The sequence below is a fragment of the Dicentrarchus labrax genome, unplaced genomic scaffold (genome assembly GCF_905237075.1).
Source record: "Dicentrarchus labrax unplaced genomic scaffold, dlabrax2021, whole genome shotgun sequence".
NCBI classification, from domain to species: Eukaryota; Metazoa; Chordata; class Actinopteri; family Moronidae; genus Dicentrarchus; species Dicentrarchus labrax.
Genome location: NW_026136722.1, coordinates 19,088,351 through 19,113,167, shown reverse-complemented (window position 1 = coordinate 19,113,167; position 24,817 = coordinate 19,088,351). Strand labels below are relative to the sequence as shown.

Here is a 24,817-nt window from a genome sequence, read left to right as displayed (position 1 = left end):
TGCTTTACACAGACACCAACGTCTTCCTCATATGTTCAGTGTCAAGCTAAATAGCTGTCAAAGAATCTGTCCAGAACAGGCCACTTGCTGCACTTTTTAACTCTCCATTGTTCATTGTCATACTGCACTTTATTTACTTGTCAAAGGCTTGTAAACTACAGTTTTCACTGTTTCAATAAATGAAACAAATTTTCTTACCACATCTTTGATTCATTTTGTCCAGCATTTGCAAGCTGTAGACTCTCTGTCCAGTCCATTGTATCGTTGGCTGAATATCGTATCGTATCGTGAGATTAGTGTATCGCTACAGCCCTACCATTGAGAGTAAAACAGACCATAAAGCAGGGTATGCTTTAGGGCGGGGCTACCTTGTGATTGACAGCTCATTCTCAGTGAGTCCGTCTAGCTCAACCAAACTCAGATCAAACTGTCAAACAGTGCTGATCAGATATGGATCCAGATTCTGTTGTTGACTATTTCTCTCCTCAGATCTGTTCACAAACACATTTTACTGTTTATCTGGAGAACCAGATCCTGTGTGAGCAGGCGAGCCGCCATTGTTGTACCTGAGCAGCCAATCACCTCGCAGTACATCACCTCCACTGGCTCCAACAAGCTGTCATGGTGACGACCATAACACCAAACTGGAGGCTTCAAAATTGGTTCTTCACAAACTGATGGGTTACGCCACGATAGGGAACAATTGGTTCAGTTGGTCTCGCGTTGTCATGGTGATCAATGAAAACTGACGCATCGTTTTGTGTTTTTAAGAAAAGTCTCTGATGCCGAACGTTCGTAAAGTCTCTTTCTCCATAAAAACAGGTTTTACAGGTCAAATGAAACCGTTTCTCTGGAAGACATTTTGAGCATAAATCGGACTGTGAGGCTTTCAGCGAGTAAATTCCAGTCGGTGTTCCCACAGGTACACCGAACACAAACACACACACACACACACACACACACACACACACACACACACACACACACATTTCACACATTACACACAAGTGTTTGATTAATGCACAACTGGGGCCTCTTGAAGCTGTATACAGCCTGGTGAAAGAGCTCTTTATTGCTTCATATGAAGGCGTTTTCTCTCCCACTCTAACACACACACACTCTCACAAACTCACAAACACACACACAAAACACTCTCACAACACACACACACACACACACAAACACTCTCACAAACACACACACACACACACACACACACACACACACACACACACACATAAACACTCTCACAAACACACACACACACACACACACACACAAACACACACACACACACACACACACTCTAAAACACACACACACAAACACACACACACAAACACACACACTCTAAAACACACTCTCACAAACACTCACACAAACACACACACACACACACACACACACACTCACACACACACTCCTATAGCTGTTAATTATGAAGCGTCTTGTTAATTAAGGTCCAGAGGAGATCACAGCCGCTCTCCTGCAGCGTTAGATGTTGTTTGAATGTGAAAGCTGCAGTTTGTACTATTTATATTTAATATAATATTTTTATATAACACAAAACATTGTATTTAAACCAAATCTGTGTTCCTCCACTTTTAACTAACCTTCATATACAATTAAAATAAACACATTTTCTGTTTCATTTGATCAAATCAACAAAGTTTCATGAGGAAGGTGTGTAGGAGTGGGAGGAGGAACCAAAAGTAGAAAAGATAAATTCATTGGCATCATTACGGTATCAGACCTTCATCTGTAGCTTGTGGTGTCTGTGATGAAGACTCTTGTTCCTTTACTTCCCAGTGGTACACCTCATTTCTCCGACAGTCTGCAGCATCACGTTTATATATATTTATATATATATAAATATATTTATTAAGGTGATGCTGAGTAGCTTCTCTTTATATCTGCTAACGGGTTCTTTTATTGATCAATGGATGGATAAATGGATCATGAGGTTCTCCTTCTTTCTCAGTCTCATACAGTTCTGTCTGTGTTATGTATTTTTTATTATTTTTAACAATCATACAATCGGCTCTTTTCTGACAGTCTTATGGTTCTGTGGTTGTTTTAATGTTTCTCCAGCAGGATGAGAGTGAAAGCTTCGTGGATGTAGAGTTTGTAGATCTTAAAGGAAGCTTTAACGACCCCTTGTTTGGGTGTCGACCCCCATGTTGGGAACCACTACTCGAATCATCAGAGCATCAGGTCTCTCTCTCTCTCTCTCTCTCTCTCTCTCTCTGTCTCTCTCTCTCTCTCTGTCTCTGTCTCTGTCTCTGTCTCTCTCTCTCCCCCCCCTCTTTTAAATGTCTCTCGCCCCGGGCGCCTGCGGGGAACGGGCTCTCTTGTCTCTCTCCTCTGTCGCCTTTATCTGGGAGCGGCGGGGGGTCTGAAGGCAGCGTACACAGCTTCAATAAGAACCTGCTGAGGAGGAGAGAGGCTGAGAGCAAACTGACTCACACAGCAACACAGTGTGTGTGTGTGTGAGAGGATAAAGAATGATGTCTTTGTAGGTAAGCGGTGGTATTTTAGCTGTGGCCGGTCTCCATGGAATGCAGAGGCTTCTGGGAAAAAACGCAGAAGGATCTGTGAAGGAGAGAGAGAGAGAGAGACAGAGAGAGAGAGAGAGAGAGAGAGAGAGTTTGTTTTATTCTGTCAGCGAATGAAAGAGTCACTGGAGGACGTTTTTACACTTTATTCTGCTTTATTTAGGAGTTAATTATTATGTATGTGATGGTTAACAGCGCCTCCAGTGGCCGTTCAGTGAACTGCAGTCAGCGTCCAACAGAGACAAACACTGAACGCTGTAAAATAACTGACAGTCATATTTAGAATTATGTTACTATCTGCAATGTTCCTATGTTTTATTTGGACCATTAGCTCCATGCTACTAACTAGCACGCCATTTACAAATCACCCATCAGCCAACACCACGAAGCAACCAACGCCAGAACCCAGTCAGCTTAGCATTACAGTACAGTTGCCGTTTGGCTCCGTGATCACCGCGTCTTCAGAGCCCATCGAGAGCGTCTTCGTGCCGCGTGGTTTACTTACTATAAAAACAGTGTTTCTCTGCTTAAAATCTCCTCTGAGTGATTTGACTTCTGGTCTGGTGCCACATTGCTGATGTAGCGGCGTCTGCATGCTGTATTTTATTTTGAAAATCAACCGGATTCTCTATGTTCCTGTGTCTGTGATCAGCTCTGTGCTGACTGAAGTGAGTGGGTCGCGGCTTCTGCCAAAACAACAGACCAGCCGTGTACAGGGAGCAGAGCGGATGTGGCGGGTGGAATTCGGGGGTCTTAAATGAAAAAGAGCATTAATTGATGAAGAAATTGGCAACAATTCTGATGCAAAAATGTCAAGAACATTGCTGGTTTTATTGATATTATAGGATAGTAGTACATATAACTTTTTTAAGGCAGCATGATGTGGATGATTTAATATCCGATAGTTACCTTATTTAGACAAAATGCATTAATTAGTTATTAATAAAGAGAAACAATAATGTTCAGATTTGTAAACTTTGGTCAGCTAACCGACCAGATTTCGGGGAAACATCTGATGTAGCGCCCCCCTCAGGACACACCACAGTGCTGGTAGAGTAGATAAACCCTCTGTGTGTTCACTCTGTCCCGTGTTCAATCCACTCTCTCTGTCTCTCTCTGTCTCTCTCTGTCTCTGTCTCTCTCTGTCTCTGTCTGTCTATGTCTCTGTCTCTGTTCTCTCTGTCTCTCTCTGTCTCTGTCTCTCTCTGTCTATGTCTCTGTCTCTCTCTGTCTCTGTCTCTCTCTGTCTCTCTCTGTCTCTGTATGTCTCTCTCTGTCTCTGTCTCTGGAGGTTTTTATTCCTGGTGTCCTCTGTACTTTTACTCTCACAGCGATCGCAGGAGAGCTGGAAATATTAACTGTGACTCTCTCACACACACATTCCTCTAAGCTGATATTACAGATGAGATAATGAAAGGCTGTCTGAGGAGCAGGTGGCAGGAGCTGATATTACTGCCTTCCCACAGGCACTCTGAGTGTGTGTGTGTGTGTGTGTGTGTGTGAATAAACACACACACTCATAAACACACTCTTTATCCCTGGAAAAGACAGATATAGGGCGATCTGTGGGATTAAAATACCCATCGAGGTCATGTGGCTTTGCAGCTGAAACACACACACACACACACACACACACACACACACACACACACACACACACACACATATCACCACCTGACTCTGGGAGGCCAAGGCCACAGCTGTCTGTGTGTCAGGGGTCAAAGGTCACCATTTCCTTTCACTCGTCTTAACTTTTTCCTCTCTACGTCTCTTCACCTGTTTTTGTTCCTAGAAAGAGAAAGTGAGGTTGACGACTCACCTGCACGAGGACGTCCGATACTGTAGGCTTCACTGTAGATTATTCTATTAAATATAATCACAAGTGCTATATGTATATGTAATATTATTAAATAAAGGTAAAATGTGTGACACACTGCATTATAATGAAGTGTGGATATTGCACTTGGACATACTGGGAGTTAGAATATTTAGATTCATTGTGCAGCTACCGATTGCAGCTTCCCCGAGGGTTCATATAAAGCTATTTATTCATTGTTAATGTAGAAGTACTGATGTTCTTAGTGATAGACTGATTGATCGGGCTGATTATTTTGGGACATAATTGACATCGGCATGTGGCTGATTAACAGAAAAAACCTTCAGACATGAGATGAGTCTGTGTGCAACGATGTTAATGCTCCTGCCTGTACTGTAACTCTCATACATCCTGCTGTACAACCTGATCGTCCTGTAAAATAGAATTACACACGGCTTATGTTTGTTTTGATATCGGCATTATATATCAGCCACTGGCATTGAAAAACCGATATCGGCCCACCACTAGATGTTTTCGTCCTCGAGCAGGTGGAGCTGCATTCCTAACTTTCATCTTGCGCTGTTATTGTGAAGAAGAGGGACGACACTCTCTCGTTCAGTCCAACAGAAGATAAAAGGGCTCACACACACACATACAGATATTCTGCATGTACTTGCATGTAGGTAGTTTGAATGTTGTCTTCGGGCTGAGAACAACTGTAAATCATCCAACTTTTGAAAATAGCATCTGATCATTTTGGCACTTTTTGCAGTTAAGGTATGTGATCACAGGTTTGATCGACATTTTATAATAGTTTGTGGAAAGAAAGGTGTGTGTGTGTGTGTGTGTGTGTGTGTGTGTGTGTGTGTGTGTGTGTGTGTTTGTGAGTGTCACCTCGTTTGAGTGTGTGATTACAGGATGTCACTGTTGTGCTTTTATACTAATTCAGTCTCCTCCCTCACAGGACGTCTACCATTCCCACCGGCCTAAAGAGAAACTGGACAGCAACAATAATGAGAACTCTGTCCCTAAAGACTTTGAGACCATCGACAGCAACAGCAACCTGGGCGCTCGCTCTCAACGCCAACGGGTGCCGGTCGCAAACGCCAAACGCAAGCTGGATAAGGTCCAAGCACAGCTGGGAAAATCTGCCAACGAGGTTCTCAAGCACCCTCCCGTCCAACCCCGAGGGATGGGCCACGGTCACAACCACACCCACATCCGTAAACCCCACCCGCAGGTGCCAACTGTCTCAGCACCGGTCCAGGGGTCCAAACAGGATCTGTCGATCTACCAGGTGAAGAAGTCGTCCACTCAGCTGCCGCCCGGTCTGGAGCCGAGGAAGGAGCAGCCGCAGTGCGAGATCAGCGGGAAGGAAGCCATTTCTGCTCTGTCCAGGGCCAAGAGCCGCGAGTGCCGGCAGCAGATAGTGGAGGTCTACTGCAAGCACAAAGACAGGACGCTGATGCCGGAGAAAGTGCCTCGGTACTGCCCAATAGAAGGTGAGTCCAGCAGACTGAGACTGAACAGTTCACAGACGATCAATTAATGATCAACCGATTGATCGTCTGTGAACGGAATCGTCCATATATGTACAGTAAAACTTCCATTAACAGCTTTTATTTGGTTCATTCACTGAACTCAACCTCCCTTTATTTAATTCCTTTAATTCCTTTTGCACAAAACTCTTGCTCAGCAATCAAATTGTTTGTTTAAACCAATCTGTCTATATATATATATATATATATATATATATATATATATATACATATATATAAAAGGGAAAGCATTATAGGTTAAAGGTTTGGTATGTTAGCTGAAGAAACAACATTGCGGACTCCATGGGAGGTGCCCCATTCTCAGGTAATGAAAACATACTGATTAAATTCCTCCCAATAGATCCTAAATGTTACACTGGACTTTGAAATCATGCCTTTTTTTGAGAGACTGAATTTGCAGCGAGTGAAAGCAACCTGTACTTACGGGTGTAATCCAGGACATGAGCACAGAATTGTTGTACATAGTTAGTTTAGATGTATTAACCTATGATTTAAGGACTGATTTATCCCCTCATGTTAACACAGCCAGTTATTGAGCGACAAATGAGAGGGTGACAGACAGAAAGCGAAGGAACACGACGAACTGCTTTGAAGTGGCTGGTTGCAAAAAGTCAAACAAGGTTTCTTTTTTGCTTTCTTCCAAATTTACTCTTTGAGAAACATTTTTAACCCGGCACGTGCCAGCGCCACGGAGAGGCATCCAGTTAGTCGCCGGCTCTATTTTCAGAGAGCATGAATGGACACGGCGAGGCTGCTCACCACGAGGATGATGCTCTCCCAGCAAAATTACACCCTAATTAAACAAGCAGTTTGTAGTCTTATTTTTGGAATGGCTGACTAATGATTTACTTGTAGTCGTGCTCTTGGAACCACCCTGGGCCGTTTGAGGTTTAATTTATATGATTATAGGTCGCTTTGATGATACACTAGTCATTATATCCGCAGACTGAAGCCGGGCTGGAGCAGCAGCGACACATGATTCGCTCTGAGCTGACGGCGGCGTTTGACTGACGTGTGCTCGGGAGAATAAGTTGGAACAGAGTTTGGTGTTTCTTCACCCCCCCCCCAAGCCGTGCACGACATTGCTCCCTCCTGCTGCCTCCCTCCGTCTGCACAGCAGTGCTCGACTGAGCCGCCTGATTACAGTCATTTCTCCTCAAACTCCAATCCCAGCATGCCCCACACCCCGGGAAGGTCACTAATTAGGCAGAGCAGGCCTCAACCCGCGCCATCTTTAGGGTGAGCGTGATGATGGAGAAGCATTAGGGCTGTCACAGGGTTTGTATATACAGGAGGCAGATTTAGCTCAACCGGCCACAGACGAGGAACATTTCCAGGAAAAGGCGGAAGTTGAAGATGGGGCACCCGAGTGGAGAGCAGGGTTGGCAGTGACGTTGTCTTACAACCGGCCTCGTTAGTAGAGTTTGTCATGTGACCATTCTCTCTTCAGATGTGTGATTGCATTGTTTCAGTGAGTCCTCGCTGCAGCTGCCCAGTGTTTGAATCCGACCTGTAGACCTCTCTCTCTATATATATAAGTGTTCCTATCATATCAGATAAATAAAAACAGTACAAACTGAAAACAGATAATGTTACTGAAAGTGAGTTATTTAATTAATACTCTGTTTACTAATCAGCTCATTGTTTCATGACTGCAGGCACTTGCTGTCAGAATTCAGCTGCAGAAACAAATGAGTTTTCAGTCTGTATTCACCAGCTGAGCTCTGACATGAACTGCATATCCAACAGCACATGAATGCATCATTGAAAGCATGGTGTCTGAATCCCGTTCTCTGTCCAGGTAAGGCCAATGTGAACGTGCAGTGGGACGAGGACCCCTCCGACGCTGCCCGGCTCGTGCCCGTACGGATCGCCTTCGTCCTGGTCGTCCACGGACGAGCCTCGCGCCAGTTCCAGCGTCTCTTCAAAGCCATCTACCACACCTCGCACTACTACTACATCCACGTAGACCAGGTGAGACGTTCAAACAACTTCTTCTAAGGTGTAAACACAAATTAGGACACAGAGCACAGGAAGATGACACACATTCCTGTTTTCTTTCCTCCTCAGAGGTCCAACTACCTCCACAGAGAGGTCTTGTCTCTGGCCGCCCTGTATCCCAACATCAGGGTGACTCCCTGGAGGATGTCCACCATCTGGGGCGGGGCCAGCCTGCTGACTATGTACCTACGCAGCATGGAGGACCTTCTCAAAATGGCTGACTGGTCTTGGGACTTCTTCATCAACCTCAGCGCTGCAGACTACCCCATCAGGTCAGAGACTCGTATATTTCATTTTACTCTTTTATTGCAGTTTTACGTTGTAGTATTATTTTGATTATGGAAATATAATTTAATATAGTTAAATGATTTGCATGCAGACATTTTAACTGCATTGTATAGCGCTGTGGGTGGGTGGAGCCACAGGGAAGGTGTGTGTACGGGGTGTGTGGCTCTCAGTGTGTGTGTGTGTGTGTGTGTGTGTGTGTGTGTGTGTGTGTGCAGGCGGGGGAGCAAACAGCTTTTTGACCGCAGTGAAAACGTTTGTTTGAAAGGTTGAACGGCGATAAATATGGTCTGCAGCAGAGAGTTTGTTTGACAGAAATATGCTTTGAATTTTGAAATGATTTCAACCTTTTTCTTTCAATGATTTTAATGTTTGGAGTTTGAAATGCTCTGAAGTTATTGGAATTGTTTGGATCACTGGGAAATAATCCTCCACTGGGATCTAATTCTACAGAGTAAATACCTTTTTAGGGATTTTAATGTGGAAATTATACTTTTATTGCAGAAAAACATATCAGACACACATCATTGTTCCAGGTAGAGTATTTGTATATGTGTTAATAAATGTCTGGAGGGATCTTTAGATGAAAAGAGAAATGTTCTCACTGGAATGAATCTATCTGTAAAGGTTTTGCAGAAGGCAGCAGGAGATTTACCCATCAGGTTCCTACCCAACACGCAGCGCATTGATCCGTTAAAGCACTGTGGCAGCTAATGACCACGAGCCTCGCCGCCCTGTGGGCCTTGTTTGGTTTGTTTAAGGTCTTATGGATCAGGTTACGTGACCAATAGACCTCAAGTGCATCGACTCCTGAATGGATCGGGATTCTATAGCTTTGAAGCTGAGCCCCGTAATGGCCGTCTTGCTGCTCAGGGATTTGAGGGGATCTGTATTGTTGAGGAAAGAGCTCGGCTGTGATCAGTGGAGATATTGACCCGTGATTCACTCACTGTAGCTCCAGCAGTGAAGAAGAGAGGTGGTTTATGGAGAATATGTTCTCATCTGTGTGTTTTAACGCTCCATTGGCCTCATTAATAAGCTTATTTGTGCCTTTCTGGAGCATCATTCTACGGGTTTTCCACCACTGTTGAGCCATATTAGCTCACATCATCAATCATTCTGTCTATAGAATTTCATATATATATATATATTAGTTTATTGTGATATAACGAAAGAAAAGAATCCTCATATTGGATGTAAGTGATTTAAATAACACGACAAATGAGTCAGTTCATTGACTAATCATTTAAACTCTGGAGATGTGGTTACACCCCAGAGTTTAAACAAATCCTCACTTTAACCTAATTATCTAAACCAGTTATTTGGGAGTAAAACAAACTCAACCAAACCTTTTTTATTCTTAATTTAAATTCATTCTCTGCCTTTGACCCATAAGTACTCAGAGCAGCCGGCAGAGACTGACTCCAGATCTGAGCTGGAGATCCAACCTAACGTACATGTTTTGATGGTGTAGGAAACTCACAGAAACACACGAAAGCTGGGAATCAAACCCAGAACCTTCTTGCTCTGAGGCGAGAGTGCTAACCACTGATCCACCGTGCCGCCTGTAAAGTTAAGATAAATAAAAAGCCAGTGCCAAACGCTGACAGTAAACTTCCTTTATGTAAAGTGACACACATGTGCTCCTCGTTGTGACAGAAACACACACACAGACACACACACACACACACACACACACACACACACACACACACACACACACTGATCCATTATTCTCTTCTGTCCTCTCACTGTTTGAAAACGCTTCCAGCTAAAATCCATAGCACAGCCATCAATAGCTGTGACATCATTAAGGCACATGGAGTGAGTCAATGGAGCTGTGTGTGTGTGTGTGTGTGTGTGTGTGTGTGTGTGTGTGTGTGCTGTATGTTTCTCTCTAACCGTAAAGACAAGGTCACATAAAGTTTTTAAAGTTTGAAAAAGAGTATCAGTTTGGTTCTGAGGTTCAGAGGGTTTGGACCTAACCCTGGAGCGTTATTAGGCCTCATTGTGTGGTTGGTACCAATGGATGCTTTAGGTCATGTTGCTTCATTTGATACCAGGATCTACACTCTAGCTTTAAACCTGAGTCAGCTACCGGCTCTGAAAGATAGAGGGAGTGAGTAAGGTTAACACCCCCCCTCTGGAAACGCCCCTGTCTGTACTAAAACTGAAGTATTAAAACACATGTTGAGGTTTTACGGCTGGAAGCAGTTACTTAGATGACAAGACTGCAGGAAGTCACTGCACCCGGTCAGGAAATAGTCCGACCCATAACCTCCCATCAGATTAAACAGATACAACATGTTAATTAGTGATCTTAGTGCTGCTGGTAGGTGGATGTGTACACTCTGGACAGAGCCTGTTTCTGTTTCCACCTGCAGCTTCATACATAGCATGAGTAGCGTATTTGTCCTTGTTTGTCTTTGATATACGACCAGTTGAAGATAAAATAGCCGGATTTAAATGTGTGTGTAAGTTACTGATGAACACAAACATGCCCACAAACACACACATGCATGCCTGCGGTTCGTCCTAACGACTGTAATCACAGCGACCCGTCTGGCTGCTGTCTGTCTGTCTGTCTGCTCACGGGGGGGACGACACCAGGCCCGAGTCGCGAGCTTGCGGCTCGCACTACATGCAGGCAGCCTCCTCCTCGGGGCCACACACTGGAGCCGAGCTGTTGTCTCTCAGCTGGAAGAGGAAGCTAAATAAACCTGGTCCAGCTGTCCCAAACAGAGATACATGGAGAGACTTTAATTCCCCTAAATGGAAGATTGTTTTGCATTGTTTAAAAGAAAGAGAGCCATCATTCAAATATTTAATTATATCCTGCTGAGACATGGATCCATTAAAGGGAAAATGCCTTAAACTCTGTTTAAAAACAACAACCCGGCTTTGGGGGAATGTGCTTTGCGTGAGCCTATTTTATGTGTTTTTCTTCCTCTTTCAGACAAACACAGATGACGACACGTTAAGATGTTTGCAGAAGAGTTTAAAAGCACAAAATGTTTCAGCAGTTTATATTTTAAAAACAAAGGAAATATGAGGTTTGCTGAGAATGGATTTCTTAAAGATCCCCTGCAGACCATTGACAGTGTATATAATGGACAGAGCTTCCGGGTGTGTGAAGTGAAACCAACGCAGAAGTTTAAATATAGTATAAACATCCATTCTTTAAAATGGCCAGCAGGGGGCGGCTCCATGGGTTGCAAAAACATCTATCTATTGAGTCTTATGGAGAAATGAGTTGACTTTTCAGTTGATTTATGAGCTCAGTAAACAGTTTCCTGATGAGTTTCTGGTCTCAGTCTCTAGTTTCAGTCTTCTTCCATACAGCATGATGTTTATTCAGTAACTGATGGTCCCATTTGGTCCCCTCTCCGCTGGCTCTGAAAAAGCGCCATTGCGACGACCATAACGCCAGACACCTCAAAACGGGACTCCACGAACCGTTTGCATTATTATGCGTCAAACAAAGTTGATTTTTTAACTAGAATTCTGTTTTTTTTTAATTGTATATGAAGTGGTTGTTAGAATTAATAGGAAACAACTAGAAAATGTCCAACAATGTGAACCTCATGGTGGCGCTAGAGGAGAAATCAGGGCCTCACCAAAGTCCTCTGGGAACCACGAATGTCTGCATACAATTTTATGCCAATCCATCTCATAGTTGTTGACTGAAACAACAATACATCCACCTGTAGACGACGCTGGAGGCGGGTTTCTGTGTCAGATCTGACTGTCTGAGTAGATGATTGACAGCTGCTGTCTCCCTACAGGACCAACGAGCAGCTGGTGGCTTTCTTGTCCAAGTACCGCAACATGAACTTCATCAAATCTCACGGCAGAGACAACGCACGGTAAGAGAGAGAGAGTCTCAGTCTGTGTCTCTCTGTGTATAATATATACGATGAATAATCCTCTGCTGTTACATTTAGTGGGTTGTAACCTGAAGCTTTTTTTCGTATTAATTTTGATTGTGCTGTAAAATGTGTGGACACCACTATTTAAACTCACCTGAAGAGCAGATCTTCAGAGCTATGATTCACCAGGTACTAAGGGGGGTCAGTAAAATATCATAAAATATCGTATCGCAGTTATTTTGTTTTGTTCTGTTGTATCGATTCTCAAAGACATTCAGTACTTGTGTTTAACCCTCCGACTGTTAGATATCAGTGTTTAAACGCACAGATTTTATGCACATGATGGTGTGTTTAAAATTTAAAAATATATCCAATCGTTACCACTTTCTTGTGATGCATATCGATACACAGCCTCACCAGGTAAAGTCTTTTATGCCATTTATAATTCATTTATAATTTGGGGCACGGCGACACTAGAAATAGGACAGTGCCGTGAAACGCTGCAGTGCGTCCACGCCGTTATACATAGAAAGTAAAAGGTCTGCTTTGATGCATGCTGTTCGCCGCCGGCGTGTTTTAGCCTTTAGGATGAGCTTTTTTTAGGCAACATTCAGACTGTCGAACTGACCCAAATGTGACTCAGATCTGATTTGACAGGGTGAACAGCACAAATCACATCTGACATTTTAAATTTTGAAGGATTAGTCAATTAATCAATTAGTCAAACAACCTTTTTGATAGAAGATATTTCCGGGTTAGTCCAGGTGTCTCAGATGATTTTATCAACCTGAGTCTGGTTTTAAACAACAGTCTCTCTCTGCTGTGTAACAGTGTGTCGTGTCCTCTCAGTTTCATCCGTAAGCAGGGTCTGGACCGTCTCTTCTACGAGTGCGACACCCACATGTGGCGTCTCGGGGACCGCAAGATCCCGGAGGGCGTTGCGGTGGACGGAGGCTCCGATTGGTTCCTGGTCAACCGGCCCTTCGTGGACTATGTGGTCAACTCCCGAGACGAGCTGGTCAGCAGCATGAAGCGCTTCTACGCCTACACACTGCTGCCTGCTGAGGTAACGCACACAAGCACTGAAGTAACCCTTCAGACTCTGTGTACAGATACAGAGTCTGACCCCCAGAGGAGAGCAAGTTATCTATCTGTGCTCTGTGTCTGACTGCTGCTGGTCAGACAAACAATAGTTTCAGTATTCAGCATCCCTTCTAACATCAGTGTAGTTATAGATTTATCTGCCGTTGCCACAGGGGAACCAGTCGAGGATACTTTCACAAACTGCAGTTTAAAGCAGTAAAAGCTCACATATGTGTCAGAAGCATTTACACTTTTTAACATTTGGCTAAAAAATGTGTCTCAGCAATCAGATTTCAGCCTCTTGGATACATTTGCACTTCGGATTTGAAGACCTATTTTTTTATTTTATAGGTGAAACAGTATTGTTTTATTTAAGCAGGAAATAACCTATTGAAAAACCTAAATATTACCTTAAAACAACCTCAGGAAGTGTCTATAAACCATAAAGAATATCTCAAACTAATCTAAAACAAAAACCTAATGAGACATCAAAACGCTTAATCAGTCAGTCAAAGAAATCATTATTAATCAGTTGATGAATAAAACAATACAAGCAGAAGCACAAAGATACAAACAATAAATCAAAAGGTATTTTAGAATAGATACTTTATTGAGGTTATTCTATAAATGTATATATATATAAAGTTGTGTGTCTTGTGTGTGTCGCAGTCGTTTTTCCACACCGTGCTGGAGAACAGCGCCCACTGTGAGACCATGGTGGACAACAACCTGAGGCTCACCAACTGGAACCGCAAACTGGGATGCAAATGCCAGTACAAGCACATCGTGGACTGGTGCGGCTGCTCGCCCAACGACTTCAAGCCCTCGGACCTGCCGCGCTTCCAGGTCAGTTCTGATCGTCCGTCAGTAATCCCGCGAGAAACTCGACTGACGACAGTGAGGCTGACAGATCTCTGTAGTCACCAAGCTCCCCCCCCGCCTTTAACTGCTGCTTACGGTGGAGCTACAAAGATAGCATTCACCGTGTTAGCGACCGTGGGCCTTCAGTCCCTCCTCGCTGCCCACCCTTCCCTCTCAGGGGCCCCCGGTGGACCAGAATAGCTCCGTATTCACAAATTAGCAGTGCTGCTCTTACTGTAAGGACAGACCTGGAGACAGCGTCTGTGGTGGAGCTGCTGATGGTTTCTATAAGAAGAGCTGATCCTGGAAACAGCTGTACACTCGGGGCGGTTGGTATTTTTAGAGCTTTGTAGCTGGTTGCTTGCTGAGGTTTGTAAGGTTGTCATTATCATAATGTCGGGGTTTGCCAGCTAGAAAGACGGCTCGGAGTCCTGAATGTAAGGGTCAGGAACACACGTACAGTATATATACCAGTGGTGCTCAACTTGAGGCCCGTGGGCCAAATCTGGGACGCAACAGTTTTCTAATTCACACTGAAAATGAACTGATTTTATTTGTTTATACCAATTACACTGTGAGGACTTCTAGAAACAGGCCAAATATTCTTAAATATAATAAAATCTTCTCGTATTGAGCCAAAAGATCTGACATAATGTAGCTCGGCTAGAATTCCTTAAACTAGCATACAAACATTTAAGCAGGTTGTGCTTATTACAACAAATTAAACCTCAGTATTTAATCATTTTATTGATTATTTTATATCCTCGTAAACTCAATTTTCTTTGTGTTATTGAGAGATTCTAATATTCACCTTTCAGGTCCTGCCTTTTTACATTCTATAATAATAATAGTGTAGATTCATTGAAGAAAATACCGACCGACAGTAACTCGATCAACAGAAAATTAATCTGCAACACTTTTGATGGTTGATTCATCGTTTGAAGTCATTTTTCAAAGCAAAAGTGCAAAAGATTCACCGGCTCCAGCTTTACTGGTTTTCTTCATCTTCTGTGACAGTAAAGCTGGATTTAGACTTTGAATGTGTGAACTTGGCTTTAGGGGCTTAAAATAGTCAGTTTTCATTATTTTCTTTACTGATTTTATTGATCAAGCAGTTAATTAGAGATAATAGTATTAAAAAAGGTTGTATGAAGACCTTCAGATACAGGAAACTCTCATTATAGAAGCTATAATTGAAAGATTAATCCAATGAAAATAAGTATAAGTTGTAACTCTGGTGTAAATTAAAAACACAAAGAGTGAAAACTGACTCCGAGTGTTAAGACCTGTTACATAAAGAGAGCAGCTGCTGACCTCCTTTAGGGAGAAATATACAGTGAAGGCCTTTTTATATAACGTCCCTCTGATCTTATGATGAAGGAGAACGAAACTGCGTGCTGAGCCTGTAACTAGTGGTTTCCACTGTTGTCTGTCGCTGTGTGAGGACGCCGATCGCTCTCTAACGGGCCCAGAATAAAACCGCCTGCCTGGGCAGTCCTCGTGGTTTCTGTTACGCCGGGGTTTCCTGGCTGGTTGGGGTGAGGTCACACCCTCCTTATGACATCATACGCCACGCCCTTCCTCCAGACTCTGAGTGTGTGTGTGTGTGTGTGTGTGTGTATCTGATCTTAGTTTTCCATAGTCTGTAGGATAAAAGGTTCTTTTTTTTTTACATATTTAAAAATGTCTAAGTGAGGATCAGTGATGGACTAGTTCCTCAAAAAATTTAATTTATTGCTCATTGTTTATCAAAAGTATTTCTACTTATTACTAATTAGTAATTAGTTACACTACTAGTTATGTTACTTTCTGTTATTGTGTCCTTTCTCCCCAAAATTCAGACTGACGATGATTTAAAATCCAGTTTTGTTTGTTAAAATCAAAGTAATGTGATTATTTCCAGCTGCATAATTTCCTCCACGATTATAAAAATCCAAGGATGTGATTGGATTGTTGGGTTTCAGATTTAATACGAGGTGACAACAAAAGTAATGTTTTAGGTGGGTAAATGTAATATTATTATTAGTACTACTTACTCGGGAAAGTAATCATGTGACTGGTAATGAGTTGTTGATGATCACTCTAAAACTAAAAGAATTCATTGATAATCTATTAATCATTTTAGTTATTTTCTAATTAATTTTTGGTTCCAGCTTGAAGATGAAATATTATATAACTGGAATATCTTTGGACTGTTGTGCTTTTGAGGCATTTATCACAATTTTTACACTTAATTAACCAATAAATTAATTGATTAATTGATAAAATAATGAGCAGATTAATTGATAATAAAAATAAGTTGTTAGTAACTTAGTTTACTTCCATTGCAGCAATAACATTATTGATAAAGGAATATATACATTTTACTTCTCCAAGTATAGAATCATTCTAGGTTGACATACATGAATGTGTGTGTGTGTGTGTGTGTGTGTGTGTGTGTGTGTGTGTGTGTGTGTGTGTGTGTGTGTGTGTGTGTGTGTGTGTGTGTGTGTGTGTGTGTGTGTGTGTGTGTGTGTGTACAGAAAGGTAACAGTATTTAACCCCCGACTGCCTCAGTGGAAAGGCCCAGCAGCAGCAGGCCGGCTCTGAATGTAATCCGTGTTAATGAGCATCATTTAGTTGCAGTCTCTACTTGAACGTCATGTCACTGACGCATCGGGCTCTGAGGCGGCTTTATGTAATGTTTTCTTTGGTACAGCTCAGATGAACACTAGTGGTCATGCAGGTATGTTGGCTGTAAACACGGGAGAGTGAATCAGTACGTCTGTGGCAGCACAGCAGAGTCTGGAACAGTTTGTTTCCCACTGAGGACTCATTAAAATACATTTTATATGTTTTACTTTATGCAGTTTTAGTCTCGTCTTTCTCACTCTGTCTCCTTCCTATGGAGCACTGTTAGGAAAAGTACTTTATAAATGAAGATTGCTTACTTATTTAAAGTGATTTAAGCTAATTTATGTCATTTTCTTGTTAAAAATATTCTTGTTTTCTTTATTTATCGTATTACGTCTGAATCAGTTAACATTAGAAGACAACCAGTGAAACATTGGTCAGTTATAAATACGCAGACAAAGAAGAGACTTTAAATTATGGAAATATTAATGACATTAAATATTTGTCGGTACTGTAGTTTAATGTTTAAGGGTTGTAATAATATACATCCTCCTATTGAGCAGCTCCATGTGTTCTATAGAATATATTATGGTCATCAGCCTCTTCCTAAGACTAAGTTGAGCAATCACATAGTTTATTTCTCTTTAGGACTTGAAACTTGAAACCTTACTTTCTATTAATCTTTTTAATGACTTTATAACATCCCCATTGTGAGTTGTACACTAACTATCCTTGTTCTATACGTTGTCCTCTCTGTCTGTCCTCAGCAAGCGTCCAGGCCCACCTTCTTTGCCAGGAAGTTTGAGGCCAGTGTCAGTCAGGAGATAATCAATCAGCTGGACTCTTACCTGTTCGGGACGTACCCGTCGGGCACCCCGAGCCTCCAGGCCTACTGGGAGAACATCTATGAGCAGGAGACTGACGGCCCCGCCAGCCTGTCGGACTCGGCGCTCAGCCACTACCACGCCTTCGCTCGTATGGGACTGTCCCGCGCCGCCAGCTCGCTGCAGGGTCATCCCAATGACAACAGCTGCAGGTATGGACACGGGTTCAACAGGTCTGGTAGGCCAGGTCCTACTAGATCTTATGGTCCCAGATTTACCAAGTCATAAAGGTTCTTGAGGAGTTCCAGAAGATCTTGAATGAAGCTTAACACTCTTAGAGTTCCTATGTTACTGAAATTATTCTTAATACGGGTCCACGTGTTTGTGAAGGAGCTCTAGTGGTTTGTAATGGTCTTTAGGAGTTTGTAGACAGGCTAACAATGGTTCCAAGGGGGTTCTTGGGGATTTGTGGGGGTGTTTTTAAGGAGTTTGTATATGGGGTCCACAGGGGCTAACAATCAATCTCACTGTATCCCAGTTAGACTTCAACGTTTGGGGCAATTGGACGAATATATCGGATATCTGCGATTGTTTTTCTGGACGATTTTTGACATTTTATTTTGCTAATTTAACGGTCTATGAGTATTTTCACATCTAACTGGGGTTATTCTGACTAGTTTGACTATAGGGAATACAGTAACGAGGTGAGGGGCGAATATATCGGCAATTGGAAAATGTTACCATACCGGACGATCCCAGACTCTTCCAGACCCATACACATAATGGTGGTTGAAGACATTGTGCTCTCATGCTGAATCTGTTTGGTCCGTTTCAAACAACACCACTGTGTTTGCCAGTTTCGTTTGGGTTGATAAGGTTGGTCCTAACAAACAGACCAAATCTGCCTGAAGAGCAGGCCCGGCGCCACGAGGGGGCTTAAGGGGGATTTGTTTTTTTTCTGTTCTTGCAGTTCAAGCTTCACGTCTCTAAAGAAAAATAGCAAAAACAACACAATGATTGTCCGATCTGTTACTATCGGGCCACGCTGTCTATAGTACTGAAGCAGAGGAGATCAATAGACAAACAGAACTGTTCATTCATTAATTCAAAACATATTGAGCCAGTGATACAGCTCTGATTAATATTATATTCTTTTATTTTGAAACAGCAGCCTCATGTTGTTATTTAGCCTTTCTGAAACTATTGCACTGTTAAATCAATGCACATTATGTTATGAAAAAACTGCCCTGATTTTCAACAACCCCCTCAGTCACTTCATCCTGGCGCCTGGCCTGCTGAAAAGTGGGTCCTTGGTCCGGTTCCAAGTGATTTCTGGTGCAGTTTGTTTAAAATGTGATGCCAAAGCAGACAGAACACAAGATCTTGGTGATATTTATGGTACTAGACACTTCTTTTCTTCCCCAGACATGAGGCCCAGTTGTAGTCGATTATTAATTATCATGTTTGTGAATTCGGATAAGTTGAATAAACATGTAAAGTTCGGTAAAGAGCAGCATACTCCCAAAACACTAAATGAGTTTAACTTTCAGTCAGTGTGTACAGGCAACGGACCGAATATAAAACCAAACAATGGACCTTTTTTCCCTTTGATACGACCAAATGAACCAAACTATAGGCGTATGGTCTAAATAAAATCTTGTTTCTGGCTTTATTAAAGCTCAATATCGGCCTCGTATTCAGGTATCAGTGAGCGTATTTAGGTGTTTTGGATATGAGTCAGTAAATTTGGGACTTTTGCTGAGAGAAAAACTGCACAATCACTGTCTGAGAGCAACGAGGAGGACTGGCAGATGAAATTTGTCCTTCCTCTAAAAAAATTGACCACCGCTGGTGTTTGTGAGTCCAAATTAAATATAACTTATAAATGTAAAGATAACGCGAGCTTGTCCCGGGGTACAATCGGGCTACAGTTCCCCTCACAGACTGGATTTTTCCAGCTGTGTGTGTGTGTGTGTGTGTGTGTGTGTGTGTGTGTGTGTGTGTGTGTGTGTGTGTGTGTGTGTGTGTGTGTGTGTGTGTGTGTGTGTGTGTGAGGTGGAGACCCACAGTAGGTACAAGGAGGTACTTGTTGGAGTTGGGGTGGGGATTGGTGGCTTGGATGGGTGGGGGCAGCATTATGGGAAGTGTGTGTGAGAGAGAGAGAGAAGGGGGGACGAGGGGGGAGTTAAAACAGGACTAGTCTGTTCCCTTCAACCTGTAACATCTCAGACCACGTCTGCACTAATGTGGACACGTTTTAAAAAACACCGTCTACATGTCAAACATCGTTCAGTCAGTACCGCTACGCTTCAAAAAAGGCCCAGTGTGGAGGATTTTAGTGGCATCTAGTGGTGAAGTTGCAGATTGCATCCATTTGAGTACACTCATGAAAAGCCTGATGTAGAGTGTTTGGTTTGTCTGTTCTAATGTTATTATGGTTCATTAAAGCTAAACTTAAAAATAAAACTAGGTGTGAATTAGAAAAAAGCTAAAATAAAAATACAGGAAATGATATTTGTCAACACAACAAGCACGAGGGGTCATTGGTCCTCTTTATTCAGAGTCAATGTGTTTGTATTATTATACCTAATTCTGACAAATACCCCCATATTATAATAATACAATCTAAACTAACACTGAAATTAAACATTATTAAACAATAAAAAATAAACTAAAACGAACAAACCCACTCTGGAAACTAAACTGAATTTAAAATAAAAAATAAAAAAACAAATGGAAATAAAAACTAGTTCTGTAGAAACGTGGTGGATTCTTATATTCAGGCGATTGGACACTAATGAAAACCTACCAAAGCTCCTATATGTTAAACACTGGAGCTTTAAATCAAAAACAAGAAAACAGTGAATGTATTTTAAGTACAGTACGTTTGTGTCTCTCAGGTACGTGGCCATGAGCCACCCGGTGTCGGTCCACATCTACTTCCTGTCAGACCAGTTCCAGGGCTACCTGGTGCGCCATATGGCCACCAACCGAGCCTCCACCCAGCTGGAGACCCTGGAGACCTGGGTGACTTCCAGAGACCACTTCACCATGGCCAGCCCCCCCCACCCCACCAACAGACTGCAGCACGTCCAGGTCAGACACACACACACACACACACACACACACTCATTAACCTGACCAACGTGGCACTGATGCTTATTTTTACCAGCAGCTGATATTGTCCACCCATATCTAGTAGAGGATCACTGAGAGGGATTATGTTTATGTTTATGAGTCTATATGTTAGCCTTTAAGAAGACATCTGCACACCTAATGTAGAAATAAAAGCTTTCCTCACTAATGTAACTGGAGCCGAACTGAGGATCCTTAATCTGGAAGCAGACATTATAGAGTCTGAACTCCTCTCCTCCTGGTCTTCAGGTCGGGACGGACTGGGATCCTAAGGAGCGTCTCTTCAGGAACTGGGGGGCTCTCGTGGGGCCCGAGGACGAACCGGTGGCCGTGCAGCGCTGGAGCCGAGGCCAGAGCAACCTGACGGCCACTGTGGTGTGGATCGACCCCACCAACGTCATCGCTGCCACTTACGACATCCTGGTGGACGCCTCCGCCGAGGTCACCCACTACCGGCCGCCGCTCACCCTGCCGCTGAGGCCCGGCACCTGGACGCTGAGGGTGCTGCACCACTGGAGTCCGCTGGGCCAGACCACCTTCATCGTGGCTCCGCTGGACTTCCACCGACAGCAGCCCTTACAGCAAGGTGAGCGACCTTAACACCTTGATCAGGACATTCTTATTAATTAAAACATTTCTCAATTTAGAGAACTTTTTGATTGTTGTGATGGATTTTGCTTTTGTAGTGACATTATTTAAACTGCTGCCTCCATATTATTACACATTATTTTGGACAAAGAGTCAGTAAAATCTTTACAAAGTTTGATGAGTATTAACCTTCAGAAACTCTCTGTTGAAATTATATTTCAAGCTTTAGACTGTAGTCTGTCTGTCAATAGCAGATCTTATACTTACATTACACACACACACACACACACACACACACACACACAGAGGCCCTCCTGTCACAGCTGTCAACACCATGCATCCATATATTTATAGTCGGTATCCAGTCCCTTAGTCTCGCACGCACAGGGTCACCTTTATCTGAATTAGCCTCCGCTCGGTCACTGTTTGATTCGTTTGACCTCCCCAGACCTGTGTGTGTGTGTGTGTGTGTGTGTGTGTGTGTGTGTGTGTGTGTGTGTGTGTGTGTGTGTGTGTGTGTGTGTGTGTGTGTGTGTGTGTGTGTGTGTGTGTGTGTGTGTGTGTGTGTGTGTGTGTGTGTGTGTGTGTGTGTGTGTGTGTGTGTGTGTGTGTACAGGGGATAAAGCCTGGTGCATGAATAGACAGGGAGCTTTTATTGGCTGCCTGTAACGTGATCACAGTGTGTTTGTGTCCATGCTTCTGTTGTTGTCGCCTGTACGTTAAAATACAACATCGCCTCTAAAAAAACCCACTTAAATCTGATCTTTGAACAACCCAGATGGTTGTTGTTACATTAGGATTGACTCTTTAGCCTCTCCAGTGGCCTCCTGTGGGTCCGACAACAACTTATATAAGTTATTGAACATTTTCATTTATCATTGTTGTGATTCTTACGTACTCTAATTGTTCAAATGTTTAGCCAGGACGATAAATATGCTCACACTGTTAACTTTCCAAACTGTCTCTGGTTGTAAATAGAAATCTCGAGCTTCTGTTGATGTCCAACTGGAAAATGTGACTTGTACGTAGTTTAACAAGGAAATCTTCAACTTTTATTTTACAGCCAGTTCTAAGCAGGGTAGTGCCAAACTGGCCCTGGGGGCAGGTCATTTGAGAAGGGGCATCAGGCCACACAGTGGGGCATCCACAGCAGTGTAGAGTATAATCCCTGCCCAGCGTTACGTCCTCAATAGCAGAGTCCTCCTAGCAAGGCTAGCTGTGGATAGGTAAATGAGGTAAATAGAGCATTTTACTGAATGGACAGATTTGTTTTGGGGCTTTTATTGCCGTTTTTAATGGATGGTGACATGAAAATGACACCCAGCAAACGGCCACAGGTCGGAGTCGAACCTGTGTGACTCAGCTCTGGTACATGGGGGCAGATTTGTTTGCTTTAAACAACACTGCTGGCTAACAGTATGCTTAATGTTAAATAAGTTTTGGGGTTAGAGACAGATATTTTTGTCTCTCTGGATAGTAAAGGTTGCTGAGCCCTGTTATATATAAATATAAATATATATCTACATAAACAACCAGTAGCCCAGTTTCTGCCCTCAGCACGGAGCTACTCTACAGCTCGGTCACACACTTACAGCACAAACTTTTATCCAGCAGCCTTTTGCATCTTCAAATTTATTTTGGTGATCTCTGTCTGCCTCATGAATGTTCCCATCCAGTATTTCATCAGACTGAACTACAAACAAGGCCGCTGTACAGTGGGCACAGTCTGGAAATACTGGATTACAGTGTGGTTTCGCCCTCGGCAAAGACACTTGAGATCATGAAAATACCTCACAAACAACTGCCAGGTAACAGGCAGAGAAAATAACATCTGTATTTCCTCCTGAGGTCTGTATCCGAGCAACGGATGGATTATTAAAAACACTGTTCAGAACCTTTACAGCCATTATCTTCTAACATAACATAACGTTGGTATAGTGTGGAGGAGGTCCACCTTCTCAGGCTTTAAAATGTGATCTTAACCCCACATCTCCTCTCTCTCCCTCTCTCCCTCTCTCCCTCTCTCCCTCCCTCCTCCTCCCTCTGGTCCGCGGATCCAGAGGATGCCCTGCGGTTGCACGGCGGCCCAGCCAGAAACTCCTACATGGAGCAGAGTTTCCACGGCCTGAACCCGGTGCTGCGGCTGCCGGTGAGCCTGGGTGCCGTGGAGGAGGCCGAAGCCAACGCCGGCCTGACGGGGGCGCCGCTGCGTCGCTGGCTGGACCGGCTGCTGGAGGGCCACTGGTCAGCCGCCGACGTCTGCTCGATGGGACCCAGCGCCTGTCCCGTCATGCAGCGCTGCCGTCTCACCGGCTGGAGCGCCGCCAGCCCCGACCCCAAGTCTGAACTGAGCCCGCCCAGAGAGGACGGACGCATCAGGTAGCAGACGGACGGACTGAGGGAGGACGAGAGGAGTAAATGAAGGAAGACACGGTGGGCTGATGTCCCGTTGGCGTCTGATATTTATTTGAATTAGTGTGAGTGAAAGAGAACGAGTGGATCAAACAATGGAGGCGGCGACAGGAAGAAGAGAAACAGACTCAAACGCTGAGGAAGAATATTCTCCTTCAGTCCTCATTCAGTCTGCTCCTCTCACTGTTAACTGGGACTACAGAGTGTGTGTGTGTGTGTGTGTGTGTGTGTGTGTGTGTGTGTGTGTGTGTGTGTGTGTGTGTGTGTGTGTGTGTGTGTGTGTGTGTGTGTGTGTGAAGAACTCTATACCTCCTGTTGTGAGTCTTTCCTTAGGTTAATGCAAATGTGCTTTACATGTTCAGAGGCTGAGAACGGACGTGGTTGCTCATTCTTTGGCCCGTTGTTGCTTCTTTATAATATATTTTTAATCCACGATTACAATTTAATCCCACTGATCCTGAAATCTTTGAATGCAACTTCCTAGTCAAAGTCCAGTCAGGATTTAGGAGGAATATTAGGTTGCCTGGGAAAATGAGATTGAGGTCTTTCTAACATTTAAACGACATAAAACGTGAATACAGAAGCACAATAAAATGTTTTAAATCCAGATTTTAATCTTGGAACAACAGAAACACTATCGAGTTAACAAATCCTTCATCTGTGATCCAGAGATAATGAGCCTAAGGAAAGTCATCGGCAACCACAGACGTTCTCATACAGAGCCGGGTGGGTGTGGGGGGGGAGCTGATCAATTATTCCCTCAAATTACTACAAAATATATTTATTAATTTCTTTAGTTTGTTTTATTTGTATCCTCAAATTTAAGTTTTTAATCTACCAGGTGGAATAAGTGCTCAGATCCTTGACTTCAGCAGTAACAGAACAATAAATGTTCTGTTAAAGTACAGAAGAGTAAAGAACTGATCTGATATTATATATATTATAATATCAGGTTGTTATTGATGGAAATATATAGTTGGTTGTGCTCATTTTAGCTACTTTATAGGGTTTTTAAATCTATAAAAATGCATATTTATAAAGTGCTGCTGTATTTTTATGTACCTGCAAAGTAACTGTAGTTGTCAGACGTCGTGGAGTAAAAAGTGCAATATTTGTACCTTTAGAGTTGTAGAAAGTTCAGAGTTAATTGAGTTACAGTGGGTTTGTAGTGCAGTTTGAATCTCTGCAATAAGACCACAGACAAAAAAAAAATGTA

At 43.1% G+C, this 24,817-nt stretch overlaps 1 protein-coding gene across 1 annotated transcript in view; it reads left to right on the top strand.

Annotated features, from left to right (window-relative positions):
• Nucleotides 1-24,786, top strand: part of LOC127356616 (xylosyltransferase 1-like) — a 31,986-nt gene extending 7,200 nt beyond the window's left edge. Inside the window, exons 2-11 of the mRNA XM_051388529.1 lie at nt 5,336-5,873; nt 7,732-7,904; nt 8,001-8,203; nt 12,002-12,082; nt 12,935-13,151; nt 13,838-14,014; nt 17,410-17,678; nt 20,367-20,562; nt 20,851-21,187; nt 23,250-24,786. Coding sequence (XP_051244489.1) covers nt 5,336-5,873; nt 7,732-7,904; nt 8,001-8,203; nt 12,002-12,082; nt 12,935-13,151; nt 13,838-14,014; nt 17,410-17,678; nt 20,367-20,562; nt 20,851-21,187; nt 23,250-23,572 — 2,514 coding nt within the window. The 3' untranslated portion in view covers nt 23,573-24,786. The remainder of the gene's footprint in view (nt 1-5,335; nt 5,874-7,731; nt 7,905-8,000; nt 8,204-12,001; nt 12,083-12,934; nt 13,152-13,837; nt 14,015-17,409; nt 17,679-20,366; nt 20,563-20,850; nt 21,188-23,249) is intronic.
• Nucleotides 24,787-24,817: the final 31 nt, after the last annotated feature.